This window comes from Thunnus maccoyii, chromosome 12 (assembly GCF_910596095.1).
Source record: "Thunnus maccoyii chromosome 12, fThuMac1.1, whole genome shotgun sequence".
In the NCBI taxonomy this organism is placed as follows: domain Eukaryota; kingdom Metazoa; phylum Chordata; class Actinopteri; order Scombriformes; family Scombridae; genus Thunnus; species Thunnus maccoyii.
In genome coordinates, this window is record NC_056544.1 from 16,192,668 (window position 1) to 16,214,251 (window position 21,584).

At 42.8% G+C, this 21,584-nt stretch overlaps 1 protein-coding gene across 10 annotated transcripts in view; it reads left to right on the forward strand.

Annotated features, from left to right (window-relative positions):
- The window catches only part of kmt2cb (lysine (K)-specific methyltransferase 2Cb), an 82,968-nt gene extending 62,243 nt beyond the window's left edge, over positions 1-20,725 (forward strand). For 5 of the 10 annotated variants that reach the window (XM_042430041.1, XM_042430037.1, XM_042430044.1 and 2 more), the window contains 25 exons: positions 20-2,011; positions 2,988-3,301; positions 3,434-5,037; positions 5,142-5,253; positions 6,157-6,223; positions 6,316-6,376; positions 6,504-6,736; positions 7,685-9,331; positions 9,580-9,771; positions 10,772-10,936; positions 11,043-11,172; positions 11,353-11,500; positions 11,599-11,783; positions 11,944-12,080; positions 12,802-13,084; positions 13,675-13,814; positions 15,257-15,364; positions 15,480-16,596; positions 16,697-16,833; positions 16,941-17,083; positions 17,193-17,367; positions 17,457-17,573; positions 17,673-17,746; positions 18,622-18,730; positions 18,851-20,725. In XM_042430041.1, coding sequence (XP_042285975.1) covers positions 20-2,011; positions 2,988-3,301; positions 3,434-5,037; positions 5,142-5,253; positions 6,157-6,223; positions 6,316-6,376; positions 6,504-6,736; positions 7,685-9,331; positions 9,580-9,771; positions 10,772-10,936; positions 11,043-11,172; positions 11,353-11,500; positions 11,599-11,783; positions 11,944-12,080; positions 12,802-13,084; positions 13,675-13,814; positions 15,257-15,364; positions 15,480-16,596; positions 16,697-16,833; positions 16,941-17,083; positions 17,193-17,367; positions 17,457-17,573; positions 17,673-17,746; positions 18,622-18,730; positions 18,851-18,943 — 9,483 coding nt within the window. In that variant the 3' untranslated portion in view covers positions 18,944-20,725. The remainder of the gene's footprint in view (positions 1-19; positions 2,012-2,987; positions 3,302-3,433; positions 5,038-5,141; positions 5,254-6,156; positions 6,224-6,315; positions 6,377-6,503; positions 6,737-7,684; positions 9,332-9,579; positions 9,772-10,771; positions 10,937-11,042; positions 11,173-11,352; positions 11,501-11,598; positions 11,784-11,943; positions 12,081-12,801; positions 13,085-13,674; positions 13,815-15,256; positions 15,365-15,479; positions 16,597-16,696; positions 16,834-16,940; positions 17,084-17,192; positions 17,368-17,456; positions 17,574-17,672; positions 17,747-18,621; positions 18,731-18,850) is intronic. The other 5 variants (XM_042430038.1, XM_042430047.1, XM_042430040.1 and 2 more) reach the window with 4 other exon arrangements.
- The last annotated feature ends 859 nt before the right edge of the window (positions 20,726-21,584 follow it).

Below are 21,584 nucleotides of genomic sequence, written 5' to 3' on the forward strand. Positions count from 1 at the left end.
CACTCTACTCTTCCAACAGCAAATGAGGCAGAAAAGCAAACAGCAAGCCAAAATTGAAGCCACTCAGAAATTGGAGCAAGTTAAGAATGAGCAACTCCAGCAACAACAACAGCAGCAGCAGCAGACCAACAGCCAGTCAGACGGAGATGGCAACAACAGTGGTAACCAGAGCCCAGCCTCCCAGCCTAGCAATGGCAGCATGTCCCCGATGCAGCAGCTCAACTCTAAAGAAGGATTTGCCAGGCCGCAGCTACCAGGGACGCCCACTTCAGGTCCTCCAGAGGATGTGTTTTTACGGCCTCCTCCTCCCCCTCCATCTGGGCCTTCCTCCCAACCTCAGTCCCCACAGGTATTCTCACCAGGCTCCTCTGGTTCCAGACCTTCCTCTCCATGGGACCCATATGCCAAGATGGTTGGGACCCCAAGACCACCATCTCTCGGGCCAAATACATGTCGCAGAATGCCTGTGGAATCTGGTAAATCCCCCACCTCCTTGATGGAACAGCAGGACAAAGGGAGGCCCTCTCCTGCTCATGAAACTTTTGGCTCTCCAACATCCATGAGCAGTGACCCTTATGCTAAACCTCCTGACACCCCAAGGCCAGCTGGGGAAATGGACCCTTTCCTGAAGCCCATGGGTCCCCCCAGAGCCAGTCAGGCTGCACAAGGAAGGCCCCCAATGGGTTCTCCAGGCAGAGATCCATACTCCAGGCCCATGATAAGAAATGAGGCTTATCAGCGCATGGCTCAGAACAGGATGATCTTGTCTGACCCGTACTCAAGGCCTTTACTAACACCAATCCCTGGAAGTAATGAGTCTGGCTCGGTCCCTCTGTTCAAAACACCTATGCCCCCTCCTCAGGCTCAGGATCCTTTCAACCGACCAGGTCCACATCCTACTGACAGGTTCTCCCAGAATCAGCAGACTGACCCCTATGCTCAGCCCCCACATACACCAAGACCATCTGGAAATGACAACTTCACCAGTCCTCCTAGAATGGTCCAGCATCCACCTCAAGCACATTCATTTGCTCAGCCAGGACCAATGACCCAAATATCCAGAAATCCTTATGCTCATGCACCTTCCACTCCAAGGCCTGACCACTTCACATATGACCCATTTGCTCAGCCGTCTGGTCCCAACAAGCCAGTTAATGACCCTTTCTCTCAGTCTCCAGGTAACCCTCGATCCATCAATGAACCCGGTGCTCAACCTCGCCCATTTTTTGAGCCCTATGCCCGACCTCCCGGTACCCCACGTCCACATGACAACTATGGTCAACCATCAAACACCCCTAGCCCGTCCTCAGACCCTTACTCACAGGCTCCATCTACTCCTCGCCCCGGTGGGATGAACCAGTTCTCTCATCAGTCACACCCTGTTCAGCGGATGTCACCTTCCCACTCAGTGGACCCTTATGCTCAGCCACCAGGTACTCCACGACCCTCTGTGGCAGATAGGTTTTCCAAGTCACCAGGTAGCCAGAGGGGGCCAATTGAGCCATTTACTAGTACACCTGGTACATCAAGGCCAGGGAGTAGTGACATGTTTTCTCAGCCTGGGACCCCCAGACCAATGCTTAGTGACCCCTACGCCCAGCCACCAGGGACCCCACGACCTGGTCCTGATGGGCTCAGCAGACAAGGACCAAGGCCAGGACCAATGGGAAACCAGGACCCCTTCTCCCCACCTCAAGGCAGACTTCAAGAGCCATTCCCTCATCCAGGCCCACAAACACCAAAACACCCTAGTGTGCCAGAAGATGGATTTACTCAGTCGCCCTCCAGAAGACCCAATCAGACACCCAGCCATGACCCATTTGAACAAGCCCCAATGACCCCTCGTCCACAGTCAACAGAGAAAATGGAAATTAAAGATCAGCCAAATGTGGGTAACAATGGAATTCCCCCTCAAGACCTGGGCCAATTGTCAAACAACCCACAAATGCCTGGTGTGTCCTCTGAGGCTCAGGGAGTTGCTATTGCTGAGAGTGAGGAAAGACTCAGACAGGTACATGAATACTGTTGTTTATACTGTTTGTATTCTAAATCTCATAATTCATAGATTACTGTAGAAATTTTATTTGTGCACAGGTGTACTGCTTTTTAGTCATTTCTTAATGTTTTGAAAGATTTTTTTTAACAACCGTGTTTATATTTTTGTACTTTGGCCGTCATTGCTGTCAGGTATTATAACATTTTACTCAAGTCTGTTTCTGAGATATTTAGACATCTTTTGAAAGAAGTCCAACAAGCAAGAAACACAACTGATCAGATGATCACACAGGCTGTAAACAAACCACAATTTAAGCCATATTATGTACAACAGATATCCATTTATTTGGATATCTGTTGTATTCCCTCATTGTGTAGAACAGGTGAAAGGTGAGCCAGGAACTGTAGTGGACGCTTAAAACAGACAGATTTGGTAATGATTTTATGTTTGCCCTCATTTTATTTTCCAAAAACTCAATGCAATGGTAACACATTCCTAGATCACAAAAATGTTAGTGAGTCTAAGGCTTTCATCACTGTCAGGAATGATGACTAAAAATAACACATTGTAAAGAAACTGAACTTTACTTAAATTCCTAATATTTACCCAAATTTAATAGAATATAGACATAATTATGTTTTTTGTAAGTCTATGTCTATGTCCATTTAATATTGATAAGTATATAGACTAATTATATGAAAAAAGATAAACATCTTATTCTTATCTCTAACATCTTATATTTTATTGTATGTGTTGTTAACTATGCAGTAGTACATCAGTACATGTGAGATAAAGGAAAGGAAAACTTTGTGTACATTTGCAGAATTGAAAATACGTATCATTGGCAGTGAAAGAAATGGAGCTTACACGTGTGGAATAAGTAGCCTAAAATGAACTGAACAGCTCAAAATACAGCATTATTGTAAGTTATAGGTGAATCAATGACCACGGGTTTAAAAAGTGTACATTTCTGTATTTTTGTTGTTTGTAGCGACAACGAATCCGAGAACTAATACTGAAGCAGCAGCAACAGAGGAGTGCCATTCGACAGGAGAGGGGCCCTCAGGAGCCTGTTGGCAACATGACTCCTGGAACACCACGACCCTGGCCCCAGGAGGGCCCTGGGCAACAGGGGGAAATGTTCAGCCGGCCTCCTCCACCTTATCCGGGACAAGGACCCATGAGAGGGCCAATGAGGTTTCCTGGACCTTTTCCAGGGGATCAGCGTGTCCCTTTTCCTAATGAGGGACAAATCCCCCGGGGCCCACATCCTGGAGATCCTAATTTGAGACATCAGGGACCAAGGTTTGTGCTATCATTAATACTATGCTTTTTATTACACCTTTGTATTTCAAATAGTCTGGAATTGAACACAGCACTACACAATACTAGGAATGCTCTTCCTCTCTATTTACATGTGTTTTTATTCTATTTTAGGTTTGCATTTCCACCTGGTGTTCTAGGACCTCATGGGGCCCAAGAGTTCTTTCCCCGGGGACAACACCCAATGCAGGATGTCCCTCCTCAAATGAGACGGTCCATGTCTGCCGAAATGTCAAAGTCTATGGGAGGTAACCCTATGGGGCTGCCCCAGCACTTTCCACCACGTGGTATGCCAGTGCAGCAGCACAACATAATGGGCCAGCCTTTCATTGAGCTGCGACACAGAGCAGCTGAAAACAGGCCACGTATGCCATTCCCCCCTGGTGCCATGCACGGAGGCAACATAGATCCCAACTTGCAGGCTCAAAGGCTACCAGGATTTCCAGGGCCACCTGATTCCAGATTCCCTTTTAATCAGGGGCCTAGGATGGTAGACCCCATGGCCAGCCAAACTGGCCATGTACAGCTATCTGCCAGCATGGACAATCTTCATCAGCAATCCCAAATGTCAGGAAACAACACGCTCAAACAATCTCCTTTGATGAGGTCTATGAGTCAGCCTGCTTCAAATGAGACCCAGAACATGGCAGCATCAATGATCCTGACTGCACCCCCTGCTGGGCAGACTGAGACTGTCTCAGTGGCTAGTAGTGAAGCTGTGGAGGAAAAACTGGATGCAGAAGAATCAGCAGTCAAAGATCTTGAAGACGTAGAGGTGAAAGACTTGGTGGATGCTGACTTAGAAAACCTGAATTTGGATCCTGAAGATGGTAAAGACCTTGACCTGGAGACAAATGACCTACACCTTGATGACTTCCTAACATCTGGGAAATTTGACATCATTGCTTATACAGACCCTGACCTAGATGACATCAAAAAAGACATGTTCAATGAGGAACTGGATCTGAGTGATCCTATGGATGATAATACTGACACCACAGACATCAACAAAAACTCGAGCACTGGTGGAACTGAAGCCTCATCTAGTTCAGCATCTATACTGGCAAAGTCAGATAAGTCAGATGCTACAGGTGAGCACGCTTCAGCTGAAATCAAGCTGGAAGCTCCTGGGAGTCACGATTCTGCTTCTTTGGCATCTGGGCAGGAAATTAAAACAGAGGTCAAAGAGTGCCAGAAACCCCCTGAGGTGGTAGACCAGCAAGCCGCTGTAAACGCCTTAACCTCAAACCAGCAGGGAGTTCTCTCTGACTCCACCCCAGTCCTGTCCAGTTTACTCATTAAGCAGCAGCCTGAAGAGCAGTCATTAAATTCAATGGTTGAATCTGTCAATCAAGGCGGTAACCTCATGCCCCAGCAGAACCAAGTCACTGACGCTCAGCATACCTCCGGACTTGCAATGAGTCAAACAATACCCGACGCCACCTCTGCTGGAGAGGCTTCTATGACTGGCTTTGGGGCAGACCAGCAGGTGGGGCTAGCCCCTGGAGTGGACCAGAGCAATCTGACCCAGGCCCACCAGGCATTGTTGAACCAGGCAATGGGTCAGCACGGCCAGCAACACCGTCCTCTTCTGCTAGAAGAGCAGCCGCTCCTATTGCAGGACCTCCTAGACCAGGAGAGGCAGGAGCAACAGCAGCAGAAACAAATGCAAGCCATGATACGACAGCGCTCCAGCGACTCCTTCTTCCCCAACATTGGTAAATTATATAACCTACAACTCCTTTATGTCAATGTAGGTTAAAGTTTGAGATTATTAGTCTTTTTGTGCAGTTTCTGACAGTACAATGTATGTCTTTTTTAGATTTTGATGCCATCACTGACCCCATCATGAAAGCCAAGATGGTTGCCCTGAAAGGCATCAACAAAGTCATGGTTCAGAACAACATGGGAATGACGCCAATGGTTATGAACAGGTAAAAAGTTGTTTTTGGTACTGCATGAATAATACTCACATACAGGTTAAGCTGTATTTAAAGGGATAGTTTGGATTTTTTGAAGCGGTATTGTATGAGGTAGTTATCCGTAGTCAGTGTATTACCTGCAATAGATTTGGGTTGGCACACTCCCAGTTTGGAGAAGCAGGCAGGAGTACCGGCACAGAAGTTAAGCATTGTACTGCAGTGGAGGAGGCCAGCAGCAAAACGTATTGAAGCCACCTAAAAAAAAAAAAAAAAAAATCAATATCAGTTTAAGTGTACACTATATTTAGAATATTTTCACCACTTTACCTTTCTGCCCTTTCCTTTGGCACTACATTTTCTCAAGCATATAGCTCAGTATTCCTACACATGCCGTGCAATGTATTACGCTGCAGACCAGCTGTTTGGATCAGAAAGTGCTGCTGCAGCGTCATACAATGTACAGTATGTGTAGGAATACTGAAGTTCTACAGTTGAGAAAATGTAGTGCCAACGGAAAGGGCTGTCTGATGGCAAGGTAAAGCAGTGAAAATATTACAAATATAGCATACACTTAAACTGATAGTGATTTTTTTTTTTTGAGTCGGCTAAAATACGTTTTGCTGCTGGCCGTGTCCACAGCAGTACAGTGCTTAGCTTCTGTACCAGTAGTCCTGTCTTCTTCTCCAAACTGGGAGCGTGCCAACCCAAATCTACTGCAGGTAATATACTGACTATGGATAACTACCTCATACAACACCACTTCAAAAAATCTGAACTATCCCTTTAATAATTCTAAAGTTACACAATGGTTTCTTTACTACAAAATGTAATGATGGCAGTGGACTTGGACACTGGATACTGTGTCACTATAAAGGAGAATTGGTACTGTAATCATTGTGTTGCTGTGTGTCACAGATTTCCTCCTGGTCCTTCACCACTTTGTCCTGAAAGCACACAACTTCCTCCACAAGTCGTTGGACAGGTAATTGAACAATTAATCTGCTTAGATGTATAAAAACTGCAAAATGTAAAATATATTATATGTAAATATCTAATAAAATACTTGTCTATCAGGATGGCAAATTGACACAAGTAACGAGACCGAATCCTCCAAACTTTGGACCGGGATTTGTCAGTAAGTTTCCTAAAAGTTTATATGCATCTTCAACTTTTTGGTTTGAAGGTCTGTCAGGGCTGGAAATGTAAAGATGTTTGTTTTTTATGCTGTCAAGATTGCTAACAAAAGAGCTTTTTTCTTTCAGACAATGCTCAGAGGGCTCAGTACGAGGAGTGGCTCCAGGAGACTCAGCAACTACTTCAAATGCAGCAGAAGTTTCTGGAGGAGAAGATTGGAGCTCACAGGAAGTCTAAGAAAGCTCTGTCTGCCAAGCAGAGAACGGCTAAGAAGGCAGGGAGAGAGTTCCCTGAGGAGGACGCTGAGCAGCTCAAACATGTCACAGAGCAGCAGGGTGTAGTGCAGAAACAACTGGAGCAGGTAAATGTTCGGCCTGTCAAGCTCCACCACAGAATTCCATCTCAGCTCTACTCCCCACAGTGGCCACCCTAGGCATTATGAGCAAAGTTTCAGTTTTAAAGTATGGATTGAAAAATAATAGCACAAGGGCCAAATCTGGCCCTCCACTAGGAGTATTTGTCCTCATGGGGGAATAAACACCAGGCTACTTAAGACCATGTTATGGACAGTGCATGGTGTTGAAACAAGGTCTGACTGAATAACAGATGAAAAAAACAAACCACCTTCTTTTAATTACACAATATTGTTTCTCTTGTACATGACCACAAGTTTATTTAATCAGTATTATTTAACCAAAAAATATTCACATCTCAAATGACATGAGATTATATTATTTTCCAACAAGTTTGACTGCAAAGACATTTTCATTACCTCTTTTTTACACTTTTGTGGACATAATTTCTTTAATGCGGAGGGGGTAATATTTTACTGTATCTTAGCTTTATAGCGTACCTCATTAGTATATAATATTAATTAGTCACATTGATTAAACAAATAAGGTAGGTATTGTACACATGGTATAGGTCTAAATGTATAGGGTATGCACAGGAATGTATACAAGTATTTTATTTCCAAGCAGACTTGAAAAATAATATCCCAACAAAAAGAATAATTCAAAACACACAAGCCTATGTCTACACTCCACCTGTCAACCTGCTGTGACTCACCCAAACAACAGTGCTGGAAAAAAAGGCTTATTTTATTCACCAACTCCTGCTTTAAAGTGAAATTCATCAGTCACTATTAGAAAGTAAAATCATTCACTTGGGTAAACCTGTATCTTCACAAGTTTGCCTTGTAAATGTGATAAAACACCTTGCAAACAACACATAGTTTTTTCATAATTTTTTTGTATTTCAGAGAACTTCAGTCACATTTTTTATGGTTTTGTCTTATGTCTTGTTTCAGATCCGCAAGCAACAGAAGGAGCATGCTGAACTAATAGAGGAATACCGAGTGAAACAGCAGCAAAACAATATGACACCCATAATGCCTGGGATTCACCCAATGCCAGGTCCTGCCGGCATGGTTCCCGGTGGACCACCAATGGTCCAGCCTCCTATGAACCCCATGATGCAGATGCCACTTCATCCTGGTCAGCCAAATGCACCTCCACGTATTCCCAACCCACCACCTGGCTGGCATCCTGGTGCTCCAATGCCCATGGGCGGACCAGGAATACCACCTATAATGCCTCCCCAGGTACCTGTGGGTAATCCAGGCCCGCCTCATCAGATGCCAATGGGTAACATACCTCAACACTCACAAATGCCTGTGGAAAACCAAGCACCACCAGCTCCTCCAGGTGGTGTAAAATCCATGCAGGGAGGTGGTGTGAAGTTCGATGATAACAACCCATTCAGTGAGGGCTTCCAGGAGCGGGAGAGGAGGGAGAGACTCAGGGAGCAGCAGGAGAGACAGCGGGTGCAGCTCATGCAGGAAGTTGAACGACAGCGAGCCCTGAAACACCGCATGGAAATGGAGCAGCAAGGTATGATGGGGCCAGATGGGAACATGGCGCCACTTGCTCAGATGCCATTTTTTAACTCTGAGCTGCCACAGGACTTCATGCAGCCTCAGAGGCCTCCTCTACAACAACAGCAACAACTTGGACCTATGTTTCCCCAGCAGCAGGGCATGCAGCCTGGTATGGGCTCACCACCTGGGACATTTATGCAAGGTGAAAGGAGGGCCATGATGGGGAATGGGGTGATGCCCCCGGACATGGGGCCTGGTTTGGGGCCTGATAATCTTGCCCTTCAAGCACCTAACTTTCCCCAGGGTCAGCCCAGACCTCGTCAGTTTAGTGGACCAGGAATGATGCTTCAGATGCCAGGAGAGGGTCCGCCATTTGGGGCTGACTCAGCTACACCTCTTCCATCTAACTTTCCGGGCTCAGGTCAGTCTCTAATTCAACTCTACTCCAACATCATCCCAGATGAGAAAGGGAAAAAGAAGAGGAACCGCAAAAAGAAGAAAGATGATGATGCAGATTCAATCAAGACCCCTTCAACTCCACACTCAGACCTTACAGCCCCTCTCACACCGTGTGTCTCAGACACCTCCTCAACTCCAACCAGAAACACCCATCTCTTCGGAGAACAGGACTTGTCGAGGTCCCCCTTACTGGGATGTTCCACCCCAAGTCACTCAGAACTGGAGAGGCAACTTTCTGGAGGACAGTCTGCACAACATGGTCTCTCTTCAGACACAGCAAGGGCCCAGGCTCAGGAGCATGACAGGATCCTCAACAACATAAAGCTGGAGCAGACTGATGCCAGTGAGTGTCATGGGCCAAGAGAAGGGCCCATCGGCTCAGGAATGAGCTCTGTGAAGGAAGAGGGTAGTAAAGGGAGTGTGTCTCCCGCCCCAGCAGGGCAAAGTCCAAACAAAGGTGAAGCTGGCAATGAACTACTGAAACACCTTCTGAAGAACAAGAGTACACCTCCACCCGGGTTCTCCCAACAGAGGTCAGAGGAGAGCCTGCGCTCAGAGGAGGAGGAGTCTGCAGACTGCAAAACCCTGCTCAGGCAAAGCTCCATGGACAGCAATGGGGTCAGTCTTTGTATTAATCGTTCAGTTATAGAGCACTGAGGGGGGTGATCAACATAGTGAGTCATAGACAGGCTAAGTGATTCAGATGGGAGGCGCGTCATAGTTAAAGTGGTATGAGTCATAGCTGTCACTTTTTGAATGAGTCATTATGTGTTTGAAAACATCTAACTTGAAGTCACAATGGTGATCAAATGATTTGATGTGTACCCATGCCTTTTTACGCTACAACATCTATTTCTTATCTTCAGGCATACTCAGATGGCCACCCTGACTTTCCTGGACCTCTTATCCCTGAACAGGAGAAGAAGAAAGGAAGAAACAAGAGGGCTCCAAAAGGAGGAGACAAACCTCCCTCTCGCTACAAGAAGAGGAAGAAGGAAGGGGATGAGAGGCAACTGATGCACTCGGGCCCTGACAGTGTAATGACCCAAATCAAACAGGTAAGACTGATTTTACCATCTTATACCAGGTCTCACAAAACTGGTTGGAGCTGCACCACTGCAGTTCTATGGGAACAAAGGGTGGTAGCCAGATGATAACTTGAAATCTGAATGCTTTATTCAGAATTTTACAGTATTAATTACTGCCAGAATAGAAATGGTCTCCACTGAGTGCACAGACACTCATTTCACGTATCATGAGCATATTACTGTAATTATGCACTTGTTGAATGACAGTCGCACACCCAGGTATTAAAAGCTGTTATTATTGGGGAGGGGGGATAGGGATTCATAATTATATTGTAAGTCCCTCATTGATTGAGGCATATTGATTTAACCTTTATGAAGCAGAATCATTCATCAGAAATGTTGTAAAATATCATCTTCATTGCCACATTTAGCAGGAACTAAATTTAGCAGGAACTAAATGAGCATGCACTGTAGTATGCAGGTTTGTCACTAAATAACATAGGTTTGGCTAAAAGGGCCACAGCCATGACCTTGTATGTGGCTTTGGGCTAGAAAAGCGCATATATTGGACATTTAACTGATGCTACCCACATTTACTGACATAACTAGACCAGAGATTAGACTTTGAGGACCCTTATTATTCCTCCAACACTCAATTCAATTGCACGGCCACATTCTGAGAGAGAAAACAATCCAAACAGGAGTTTTACATACTTACATAAAAATTGTTTTCATTCAAACATTGCAATAAGGATATGTCTGCAAAGTAACATACTCACAAATTACAAGTTATCTTTCTATTCAAGATTAATGGTGCTGAGTTTGCTAAGTTGACTACAACTATAATGTCTATATTTTACCTTCTCTGTTGTCTTTTTTGTTGTTGTTTTTATTTTTCATATATACTGTATGAATATACACATTTAGTTTGGTGTCTCTCTTTAGGTGGTTTGCATTGAACATTCATTAACACTTACCATTTTGTTTTCCGATTTCACTCCTATCCCTTACCCGGTTCTGTTTTTCACAGCAGCTCTCCCTGCTGCCCCTCATGGAGCCACTGATTGGGGTCAACTTTGCCCATTTTGCTCCCTATGGCAGTGGCCAGCTCAATGGGGAGAACCTCCTGTCTGGTACCTTTGGCAGTGCCTCACTCGATGGAGTCTCTGACTATTACTCCCAGCTGGCCTACAAGGTGAGATCTACTTAATTTACGAAGGGGAAACTGGGTAAACAGTGATGTGTGTTAAATGTACCTGCAGCATGATGCACTGACATTGTGTTGGTCCTGATTCCTAAAGCAGAGTAACCTGAGCAATCCACCAACACCTCCGGCATCTCTTCCTCCCACCCCACCACCTGTAAACCGACAGAAAATGATCAATGGATTTGCCACAACAGAAGAGCTGGCCAACAAAGCTGCTGCCATGGGTAAGCATTCAGGAGGATGTATCTTTAAAGTCACTTTCCAGTAGATACACTTCCTCCAGACAGGTTACCCTATAACGTTTTAGTGGCAGGTTGAGATGTTTGTGTCCCAGAATATAGCAGTAGATATGCAGTACTTCCATCATCATGGACACAATGACAATTTGCTCCTCTTCCATACAGTGTCCAAAGGCCTTGTCCCAAAGCCGCTACATGTCCCATTCAGGACTGAGGAGGATCTGCTGGCCCGGGCCATCGCTCAAGGACCCAAAACTGTAGATGTTCCAGCCTCCCTTCCAACCCCTCCCCACAACAATCAGGAGGAACTCAGGTAACGGATAGCTGAAGCACATCTGTCTGTGTTAATACTTTTTTCATGTTTCGGCTGCATGATTTTAACAGTGATGTTTTCTCCCTGCAATATAACAGTAACAGAGGACAGGAGCCTTGCAAGGAAAGGGACACACCTGACAGTTTTGTTCCATCCTCATCTCCTGAAAGCGTGGTTGGCATGGAAATCAGTCGCTACCCAGACCTGTCCCTGGTAAAGGAAGAGCCGACGTCCCCCTGCCTGTCTCCTGTCCTCCCCATGCTTCCTGCACCGGATGGGAAAGGTACACACACACAAGTCTCAACATAATTAAAATATTCATTCCCGTCACTCTAATCATAATGAATTGAATGTTTTTGTGTATGCAATTTAAACACATAACTACAATATACCTTAACAGCGTGGCAATTTTTCAATGGATGTCCTCCTTTTTTATTTTCTAGGGTCACAAATCAAACTGCAAGATATTAAGACTGAACCCTCTGCAATGTTCTTCGGATCCCCCTTTGGCCCCATGTCTAATGATTCCAAACAAGGGCTGGTTTCTGTAGCTATCACACTGAGACCAGCTGCAGCAGAGGTAAGAATACTTGTCAGGTCATGTTATGTTTAATTGTGAAAATTTAACTTGTATCATGCTCATTCATGCGTCAAATGTCAAAGTTAAACACTTCCAAATCAGTTTAGTAACGATTTTTACTGTAAATGTCAGAACAGTAATACAGGCCTGTAAACCTACAATTTCACAGATGTTTGACATCATATTCAAGAAGGCTGTGAGAGTGGAGACTTCAGGGTTATCATGCTGCTATTTTCTACCCCTTAAAAAAGAAAACATACCAGTTTCAGATTTTGGTTTGTGTCAGAGTTTCCTCTCCAAAATAAATGGTTCAACCAGTGACTCTACATGCTCTGAGGTCATTTTGGTTACATCAAAGTCAAGCCAACATGCCAACCAAATCAAAGAGTTTCCACCAAGTAATACATTTTATACATAACCTAAAATTGTTGCCCTCTTCTTGGGAAATAACCTATCATAATGAAATATTTACCTTGATAATTAACAGGAAAAAATAAGCAGACCAAACATCCTGTCTTGCTGGTACTTTTCCTCAACCTCAGTAAAAATTTTCCCACATTTAGAATAACCTTTCAATCATCACCACTAATTTGATATGGGACTACATTCATTGACTTTTCTGTTTTGTTCTCACTACAAAAGAATTCCTACATGGCTGTTCATAAGATTGTTTATGTAAGACCTAATCAACTGGAGTATTCATGTTTGTTTTTTATCTCAGAACATCACGGGTGTAGTGGCAGCCATTTCAGACCTGCTGTGTGTGAAGATCCCCAGCAGCTATGAGGTCAGCAGCACTCCAGACAGGGGGCCCCTATCTATGCTCGGTGGTCCAAGGGTGGGCCCTCATGCCATGGAGCCTCGCCCTCCCATGCTTTTCCACGGACACGGAGACAATGGAGGCCTTCATGGGCGGCCAGGACAGATGATAAGGCCCGGTGGAGCACAAGGGATGATGCACCAGCAGCATGCGCATCATTTCCGTTTCCATCCCAACAGCCCAGGTGAGGAAATAAAACTAAATTAAACAAGAGCATCTCTGATTCCCCCAAGTACTGTAATACAGCCTTTAATTGAAATGTCATGTCTGATTTTAGCAAATTATAATGACTCCCTATGAAAAAGCACAAAGCAGCAATGCAATTTTAATGCGTAATTGTTTTCCCTTAAAACATCCACAGGAGCAATTATCTGTCTTAACAGTATTTACAAACGACCATTTTGTCTTGCATATCATTATTTGTCTGGGGCAGCATCTAGCCCAGGTGCTGACAAGCATCCTTATTGATTTCAGTGATTATCTTGGCTAATGAAATGCAGTGAACACTTTTTGTTTTGGTTTACAAACTGCTGCATATCGTTGTTAAACCATTAGGCCCAATCCTAATGAGAGTTGTTAGCACAGACACTTGGATAAGAAAGCAGACAACTCATTAAGAGTACATGACCAAGGGCCTCAATTGTCTTGTTTCATTTTTACCTCTGTAATGGGGTGTTTATACATGGAATCAACCATTATACCTCTGTAGGTTCACAATCAGAGTCTGTTCTGATATGGATATCATTTTTAAAAGAATACTTTCTCTTGCTTCAGGCTCAGCTGTAGCTCGAGGACCCGACCAAAAGACCCCTGGCAGCCCTGGATGTAAACCTCAGTGGTGCTGCCACTGTAAGGTTGTGGTTCTGGGAAATGGAGTGCAGAAATCCATCAAAGATCTCCCTGCACACATGAAGGTACCAAAACAATCAGAGTTTAGTACTTTGCATGGCTTTAGGGTAAGATAGCAAGGAGCCAGACCACACTTCAGCTAGACCATATGAACGAGTGAATTGGAGAAAAATGCTTCCCTGTTTCTTACTTGATGATCAGACAACAAAGCCCAAAGCTATAAGCTATATAGCCAAAGAGTCTAACAAAGTATAACTTGCTCTCAATATATAATTGTACTGGTTCATGAAAAGAAAGGATGTCTAGATCAAGTTTTTTTTGTAGCCCTGATCCAAGTCCTTTAATATTGGGTATCTGCACACATTGAGTCCAGTCTGACACTTATATTTACCTAAATGTTGACTAAATATGTTTCTGACACATTGAAATAACTGGTGTAGATTATTAAATTTGCTGCACATTTTTATCACCTTGATCCAAATACTGAAGTCCCTGTTTCAAAACTACAATGTTTACAAGCTTAAATTATAGATATGATATGAATAAAAGTGACTCATTATTTTACTAGAGAAGACCTGTCACAATTCTACACTGGAGCTTCTTCCCTCACAAACAGTCCAAAATCAAACTTGTCTGTTGTCTCTCGGCAAGCCGGTGTCTGTACTCAGCCAAAGGTTGTCATCAAGTTACTCAGGGAATTAATGTTAATTAGCGACAAGTTATATGATCTGCCGCTGGTGACGTTTGTCAGGTGAAAGTGACGGTCAGCGCTGGCTAAAAATGAGAAGCTGCTATCTGAATGTTTTGTAGACTGCTCTTTGCTAAAAAAAAAAAAGAGAGGAGAGATAAGAAATTTGTTAGCATTGGAGCTCAACGAAGATTTTGCCAACATCGCACCGATGCAGCCAAATAATTTGTCACATTCTCACACACACACACACACACACACACACACACACACACACAGTGTTAACATGCACATGCGAGGGAAAGGCAGTCGAGTACAGTGAAGAAAATATCTGCATTTGATCAGGTTTACTTTAGCCAATACGATCTGTTAAAATCTGGATTTAATAAAAAAGTCATCTCTATTGAACTATGGATCATTTTATCATTAATTTCACATTAGGGGTACATTAGGGACATAATTTGATATCTAGAACTCACTTTCGAGGATGTATTAGCCACTTTCAGCGTAAAAGGCCACACACTTCCATATACTCATACACACACAGTACCACAGTTATACTGCACATATCCTCTGATTATGTAAATCCTGCTTGCTGCTATTAAATCCATTTCAGATCAATTAGTAGGTTAAACAGTATACCCTAGGACTTCAGTCTTGAGGATATTTTGGTTATTTAAATATTGTATGTTTTTGATGTTTATTTCATAACTTCTTTTAATGTCAGTTGAGCTTAAGCAGTTCACATTGGTCAAGCTTTGATTTAACACCTCATTTCTTATTCAGCTTCTTAATACTTGGAACGTATTCTGTCATCAGGAATCTGAAGGCCGTTTGAAGGAAGACCTGGTCTTCTGTAGTCACAGCTGCTTCCTTCTGTACTGTTCCTCGCCGCCATTACAATCCAGATCTACCGCAGAAACGAAGGTTTGTACCACACAGTAACACGTTTAGAAACACTACAGCGAGTCTAAATGACATGCAGTTAATAATGACTTTATTATTTTTTGTTGGACATCATTGCTCTTGTCTATCTATTCAGGAGTCAGTGACCCTTCTCCCAGCCTCCGAGCAAACAGAGAGCCTTTCTAAAGCTCAGCACCAGTATAGTAACAACATGTCCTCACTGGATGTTCATTGCCTGGCCCAGCTTCAGCCCAAGCAGTCTCCCCCTTCAACCCCTCCCATCCCCTTCCCCATGGCAGGCGAGACACCCAAGATGGAGACAAAGTCTGATGCCATCAAAGTGACAGTGAAGCTGAAGGCCCGGCCAAGGTCGCATGATGGCTGGCACCAGGGAAAGAGACAAAAGGGTCTCCGCTGGAGGAAGTGGACTGTCCAGGTGGTGGTGCCGAGAGGGAACTCCCAACTCCCTGATGAGGATAAGATCGATGACCTCCTGAGGAAACTTGGGGCCTCCTTACGCCCCCCTCTCTCACTTCGGGACCAGAGGCGTTGCTGTTTCTGTCACCAGTTTGGAGATGGGATCACTGATGGTCCTGCAAGGCTGCTTAATCTAGACCTTGATGTATGGGTACACCTAAACTGCGCCCTGTGGTCGACGGAGGTGTATGAGACGCAGGCTGGTGCCCTCATCAACGTGGAGCTCGCACTACGTCGTGGCCAAACAGTGCGCTGCGTCTACTGCCAGCAGACTGGAGCAACCAGCGGCTGCCACCGTCTACGCTGTACCAATGTCTACCATTTCACCTGCGCCCTGCAATCTCAGTGCACCTTCTTCAAGGATAAGACCATGTTATGTCATGCCCACAGACCTCGGGGCACAGCTGGACAAGCACTGGAGCATGAGCTGCGCTGCTTCGCTGTCTTCCGACGCGTTTACGTGCAAAGGGATGAAGTGCGTCAGATTGCCACTGCTGTGCGGCAGCCTGAGTTAGGCTATACCTTTCGAGTAGGCAGCCTGGTGTTGCATGCAATGGGCCAACTAACCCCCCTGCAAATGGCAGCCTTCCACTCTCCAACAGCCATCTTTCCAGTTGGCTATGAGGCCTGCCGCATTTACTGGAGTATGCGCCATGGCAACCGCCGTTGCCGCTACGTGTGTTCTGTTGAGGACAGAGACGAACAGCCAGAGTTTACCATCAGAGTCATCGAACAGGGCTACCAAGACGTGGTCCTGACTGACAACTCTGCTAAAGGTTTGCCCTCATTAATTCCTTACAGAATTATGATTGTGTGTCGCAGCCTTTTCAAAGTGCAGTTTTTAACCATCTTCTGCTCTGGTCTCACTGTAAATAGGAGTGTGGGATAAGGTTCTGGGTCCTGTTGCTGAAAGAAGAACTGAATCAGGCACTCTGAAGCTCTTCCCTGTTTATCTGAAAGGAGAGGACCTGTTTGGGCTCACAGTCCCTGCAGTCACCAAGATCACTGAATCGGTTTGTAGCTGCTTTCTGTGAATGAATTTGGCCCAAGAGTTTGAAATTCAAACAGATGTGAAGATTATATTCAGTAGATTTTACTCATTTTTACAAATTTATTTCAGCTCCCTGGAGTTGAAGCTTGTGACAGGTACTCGTTCCGTTACGGACGCAACCCTCTTGTAGAGTTGCCTCTCATATTCAATCCAGCTGGCAGTGCCCGCGCCCAGCCGAGAACCAGCTCTGCCCACACTTCACTGGTGATCAGGTAACTTTTGGTGAAGTCGACCCAAAACACATTGTCGGGTTGTTATTGTATTATTTTATTGTTGTTTTTAATATTGTTATTTTAATGACTTATCGCTGTCACCATAAAGGCCACAGGCACAAGCTGTATCCAGCAGCAGTGCCAGGTCTAACCAGAATGTGGCCCAAGGAGAAAGTGGCGCCCCCCATAGCAAGCCTCCAGTAGTGCACCCCAGGTCTTCTCAGTACCGCTGGATGAAGAGTGAGTGGAGAGCCAATGTCTACCTGGCCCGCTCCCGCATCCAGGTGAGTCTTAAAACTGATATGTGATTTATATTCTCATAGATTCTGTTTCCGATGGACTACAAATATCTTCTTGTGTAATGAATTCACAGGGCCTGGGGCTGTTTGCTGCTCGAGACATTGAAAAACAAACTATGGTGATTGAGTACAACGGAACCATCCTCCGAAATGAGGTTGCCATCAGGAAGGAGAAGGTCTATAGATCTCAGGTATGTGTGTGTTTTTAATACTTTTTCAGGCAAAATTACTTTTGCTTTAAGTTACTTTTGCCCAAACTAACAGATTAAATCCTCCTCTCTCCCTGACAGAACCGAGCAGTGTTCATGTTCCGCATCGACAGTGAACACGTTGTTGATGCGACTCGAACTGGAGGGCTAGCAAGGTACTGTGAGGTTATTCTGACTTTTTTTGTAAACATGTAACAAGTACATGAAATTACATTTGTTTATTTAAATTTCTTATTCTTAAGTAGAAATGTGTTCTCTGAATTTAATTGTTGTGATCTAAATATGAAATGTATGTGCTGGATGGGCCTGCGCAAAAGGGTCTATGTATCTGAATTTTTGGAAAAGATTTAAAACCAGAGACCATGATCGTGTGTGTGGGTGGTGTGTCTGTAGTTATGTTGAGTTTAAGTTATTTCATATTGCACATGATCAGCACGATTTTTCACACAATGTTTCTGTTGCTTCACTTCCTTCCTGAGTGTTCATCACACATTCACCTTCAACTCAATTTTTATTAATCCCAAAGCAAGTTTTGTTTGTAGGCCGGATATACCGGTATGTGTGTGTACATATATTGTATATGTATAGAAATCAATAATAATAATAAAACATTAGGCACACATTAATGTAATTTTAAAGTAATATCTTCATACAGCTCTTGATTGCCTTTAAATTGACTGTATGCTGGTCATAATGGTTTATAATGTGATAATACTTGAAATGGATGTGCTCAGGAAAAGGTCTTTCATGGTCCTAGGCCGTCATGTGACCTGGAGCTCTGACTGTACGCTCCAAAATGGCGTCCCATTCCTAAAGCTACACTAATATTGCCTCACAGGCAAGAGCTGTGACATTTTCCCCTAAATAAACTAAATCCCAACACTTGATTTTAAGTTCAAAATATAAAATGTTTCTATTTGCAGTCATTTTAAATGTAACATTGAACACTCGGTTGCTTACTTTATAGTCACATGTGGAATGTTGTGTGATGTGTGATGATTTAACCTTTTTCATTTTATTTCTTCTACAGATACATCAACCACTCTTGTGCCCCAAACTGTGTTGCTGAGGTGGTGACATTTGAAAGGGGTTATAAAATCATCATCAGCTGCATTCGCAGAGTTGAAAAAGGAGAGGAGGTAGGTGTCTTTGTTTTTTTTTTTCTTTGTCAGACTCTTTTTTTTTTATTCAGATGCATAAGTGTGAAATATGCCACTGTGATGCTCAGACATTTCTTTCCCTTTTTTTCCCCCCCTCAGCTGTGTTTCGACCACCAGTTTGACACTGTGGAGGGTCAGCACAAGATTGCTTGCCACTGCGGAGCTCCTGAATGCAGGAAGTGGATTAACTGAGCAAAAGAAAGTGACAAACCTAAATGCATTCCTTGCTTATAGTTTTCTGGATGCTGTGATCTCTGCACAGAGAATAAAGGCTTCACACTAAAGTCATTTTATGAATGAGCAGAAGGCCTGAACCCTTGGAGAGATGTATGAAAAGTTACGTGTTGGTTCATCAAGATCATGGAGGAAGAAAAAAAATGGGTGGAGGAAGGGAAATGTAACACAGTAGCAGGATGTGACTTGTGCCATATGTGAGAGGCTCTGTTGTATGCGATGCCTCTGTCTGTCTGTCTGTATGTATCTGTGTGTTTGTTTGGTGTACATGGGGTGCGGAATCCACCAGCGAATGAGAAAGCACTGTGCAGGGTGCGGCCTTATTGCTAACTAAGGGCAGGCCCTTTTGTTTCATACTGTTAATGTATACCGTATGACTAAATGTAGACATCACTGAATGAGGAATGTACAGCAATGAATACCGCGAAGGGAATATTAACTTGCACTAAAAAAAGAAAAATAAACAAAAAAACACACACACACACACACGAAAACTTTTAAAATACTTGATTCCATGAGTCAGTTTTATCATAGGTCTCTGTCATGTGATTTGTGTGGAATTCGAGAGGTTTTGTATTTATTACTGAGTGAATGAATTTTATTCTCAAAATGATGAGATTGAGTTTAAGAAGGCTAGATTGCTATTGTTTTTGAAGATTGAAGAAGACATGCTGTTACTTTTGTATAAATGTACATAAAGAAAACTATAGGAATAACCGACCAAATACTACCTTAACCTTCTTGATGTTTGGGTGTTTTTAAATTGTTTTTGTTCTGTTTGTCATTGAAATTTATTTAAGATGGACGTTATTTCAGTTTGAGAGTATATATTATGATTATTCTGTACAGAATTTGTAATATAACCACAATAATTCACAAAGTATTTTTGTTGTATTAAAAGTAAGGTATTGTAGCGTAGTGTTTTGTGACTTACACATACTTTGACCACTCAAAAAAAGAAATATTTTTGTTGACTAAAGTAACAAGTTATCAGTTACAGAATCAAAAGATAAACTCTTCGAATAGTAAGAGATCGTTCTGATCTGTTTGCTGTTAATCAGGTTTGATTTTAAAGAACTGTGAATTAGGTTTTGAAACCCAAAAGCAACTTTTTAACTTTTTAACACAAATAGGAACACCATCATGTATTTACCTGTCTTTTGTTTTTACATTGCTTTTAAAATAAGGTGCAAAACGTCTAATAATATTGTGAGTTAGACGAACCAGTGTGTGACAGAAAGAATCGTACGGGGAACTCTTATTTGAAACCGTAAGTGGTTCTATCTTTTGGACAGAAATGGCATTCTCCTTAATCAGAAATATTTCTTATACTGACACTTCACAAGTCACATGCTTAGAAACGGAAGCGTTTTTGCGTGCACAATTTCAAGTCGACTGTAAAATTTTGGAGACAGTCTTAGAACTTGTAATGTATATGGCATGTATTTTTTTAACTTTCCGAAGACTCAATTGTATATATTTTCTCAATGAATGGTTGTAACAAAATTGTTTCTTGGATATTTTTCTTCTCTTGTATGATATTACATCATCCTGCCAGTGTGTTTGTGCTACATTTTCTTGGTCGTGTAAAGTAGTCAGATTTTTTTTTTTTCCCTTTTCTTTTTTTTTTTTCTTTCTTTTTTTTTGAAAATGCCTTTTGGAGTGTACAGAGTATGAGGTTTGGAGTTTGTGGAATTGAATTTAGAAACATTTACAAAAATAAACTATTTTACATGTTAATGTGTGTGTGAGTTATCAATAATTAGACGTTTTCAGTTTGTTAAATATGGTAGAATGAAGAGATTAGAAATCTTTAGTTTCTCAAGCACCGGTGGTTAGTGTTTTATATAACAAAGCTGAAGGGGATAAGCTAAATCTAACAATTAACAAGAGAGAAGCGAATTTCTTGATTAACAGATTACTCATTTTGTCTAGGAAATGTCTGAAAATTGGAAAAAAAAAAAAAAAAAACCCATTATCATTTCCCAGAGCGCAAACCGATGTATTTAAATTGTGTGTTTTGATGACCAGTAGATGAAAACCCAAACATACTCAGTTTTGAATCATAGTAGACTAAGAAAATTAGCAAGTATTCACTTTTTAGGAGCTGGATCCAGTCAGTTCTGGCATTTTGGCTTAATGATTTATGCCAACTGATTTTTTTAAACTAATAGTTTTAGCTCTGGAACTGTTAAATAAGCAATTGAAGTCACATGTAGAAAATATTCATCACAGCCTATATGGCCTTATGTGGACATAAATTGTGACCAGTTTAACTAAAGAGTGATTTTCCTTCCCAGATTGCTTATTTAAAGGATTTTTAAAAGGTCTGATGAGATGAAAATATGTAGTATTTCACAAGGAAGGAGGGAAAAAAATTTAAGAAAATAAACATTTTAATGTAATAAATGGATTTTATTCATCCTTCATCATCCTGCGACCCCTTGTCACTAATCTCTGGTTGGGAACCACTGACATACAGTTATATGCAAAAGTTTGGCCACCCCGTAATGTGATTTTTGATGATGTAAACACAGCCTCTCTAGGATATGAAAAAAACAATATTTTCTGCAAACGTTAATGCATAGTCACTTTTTAT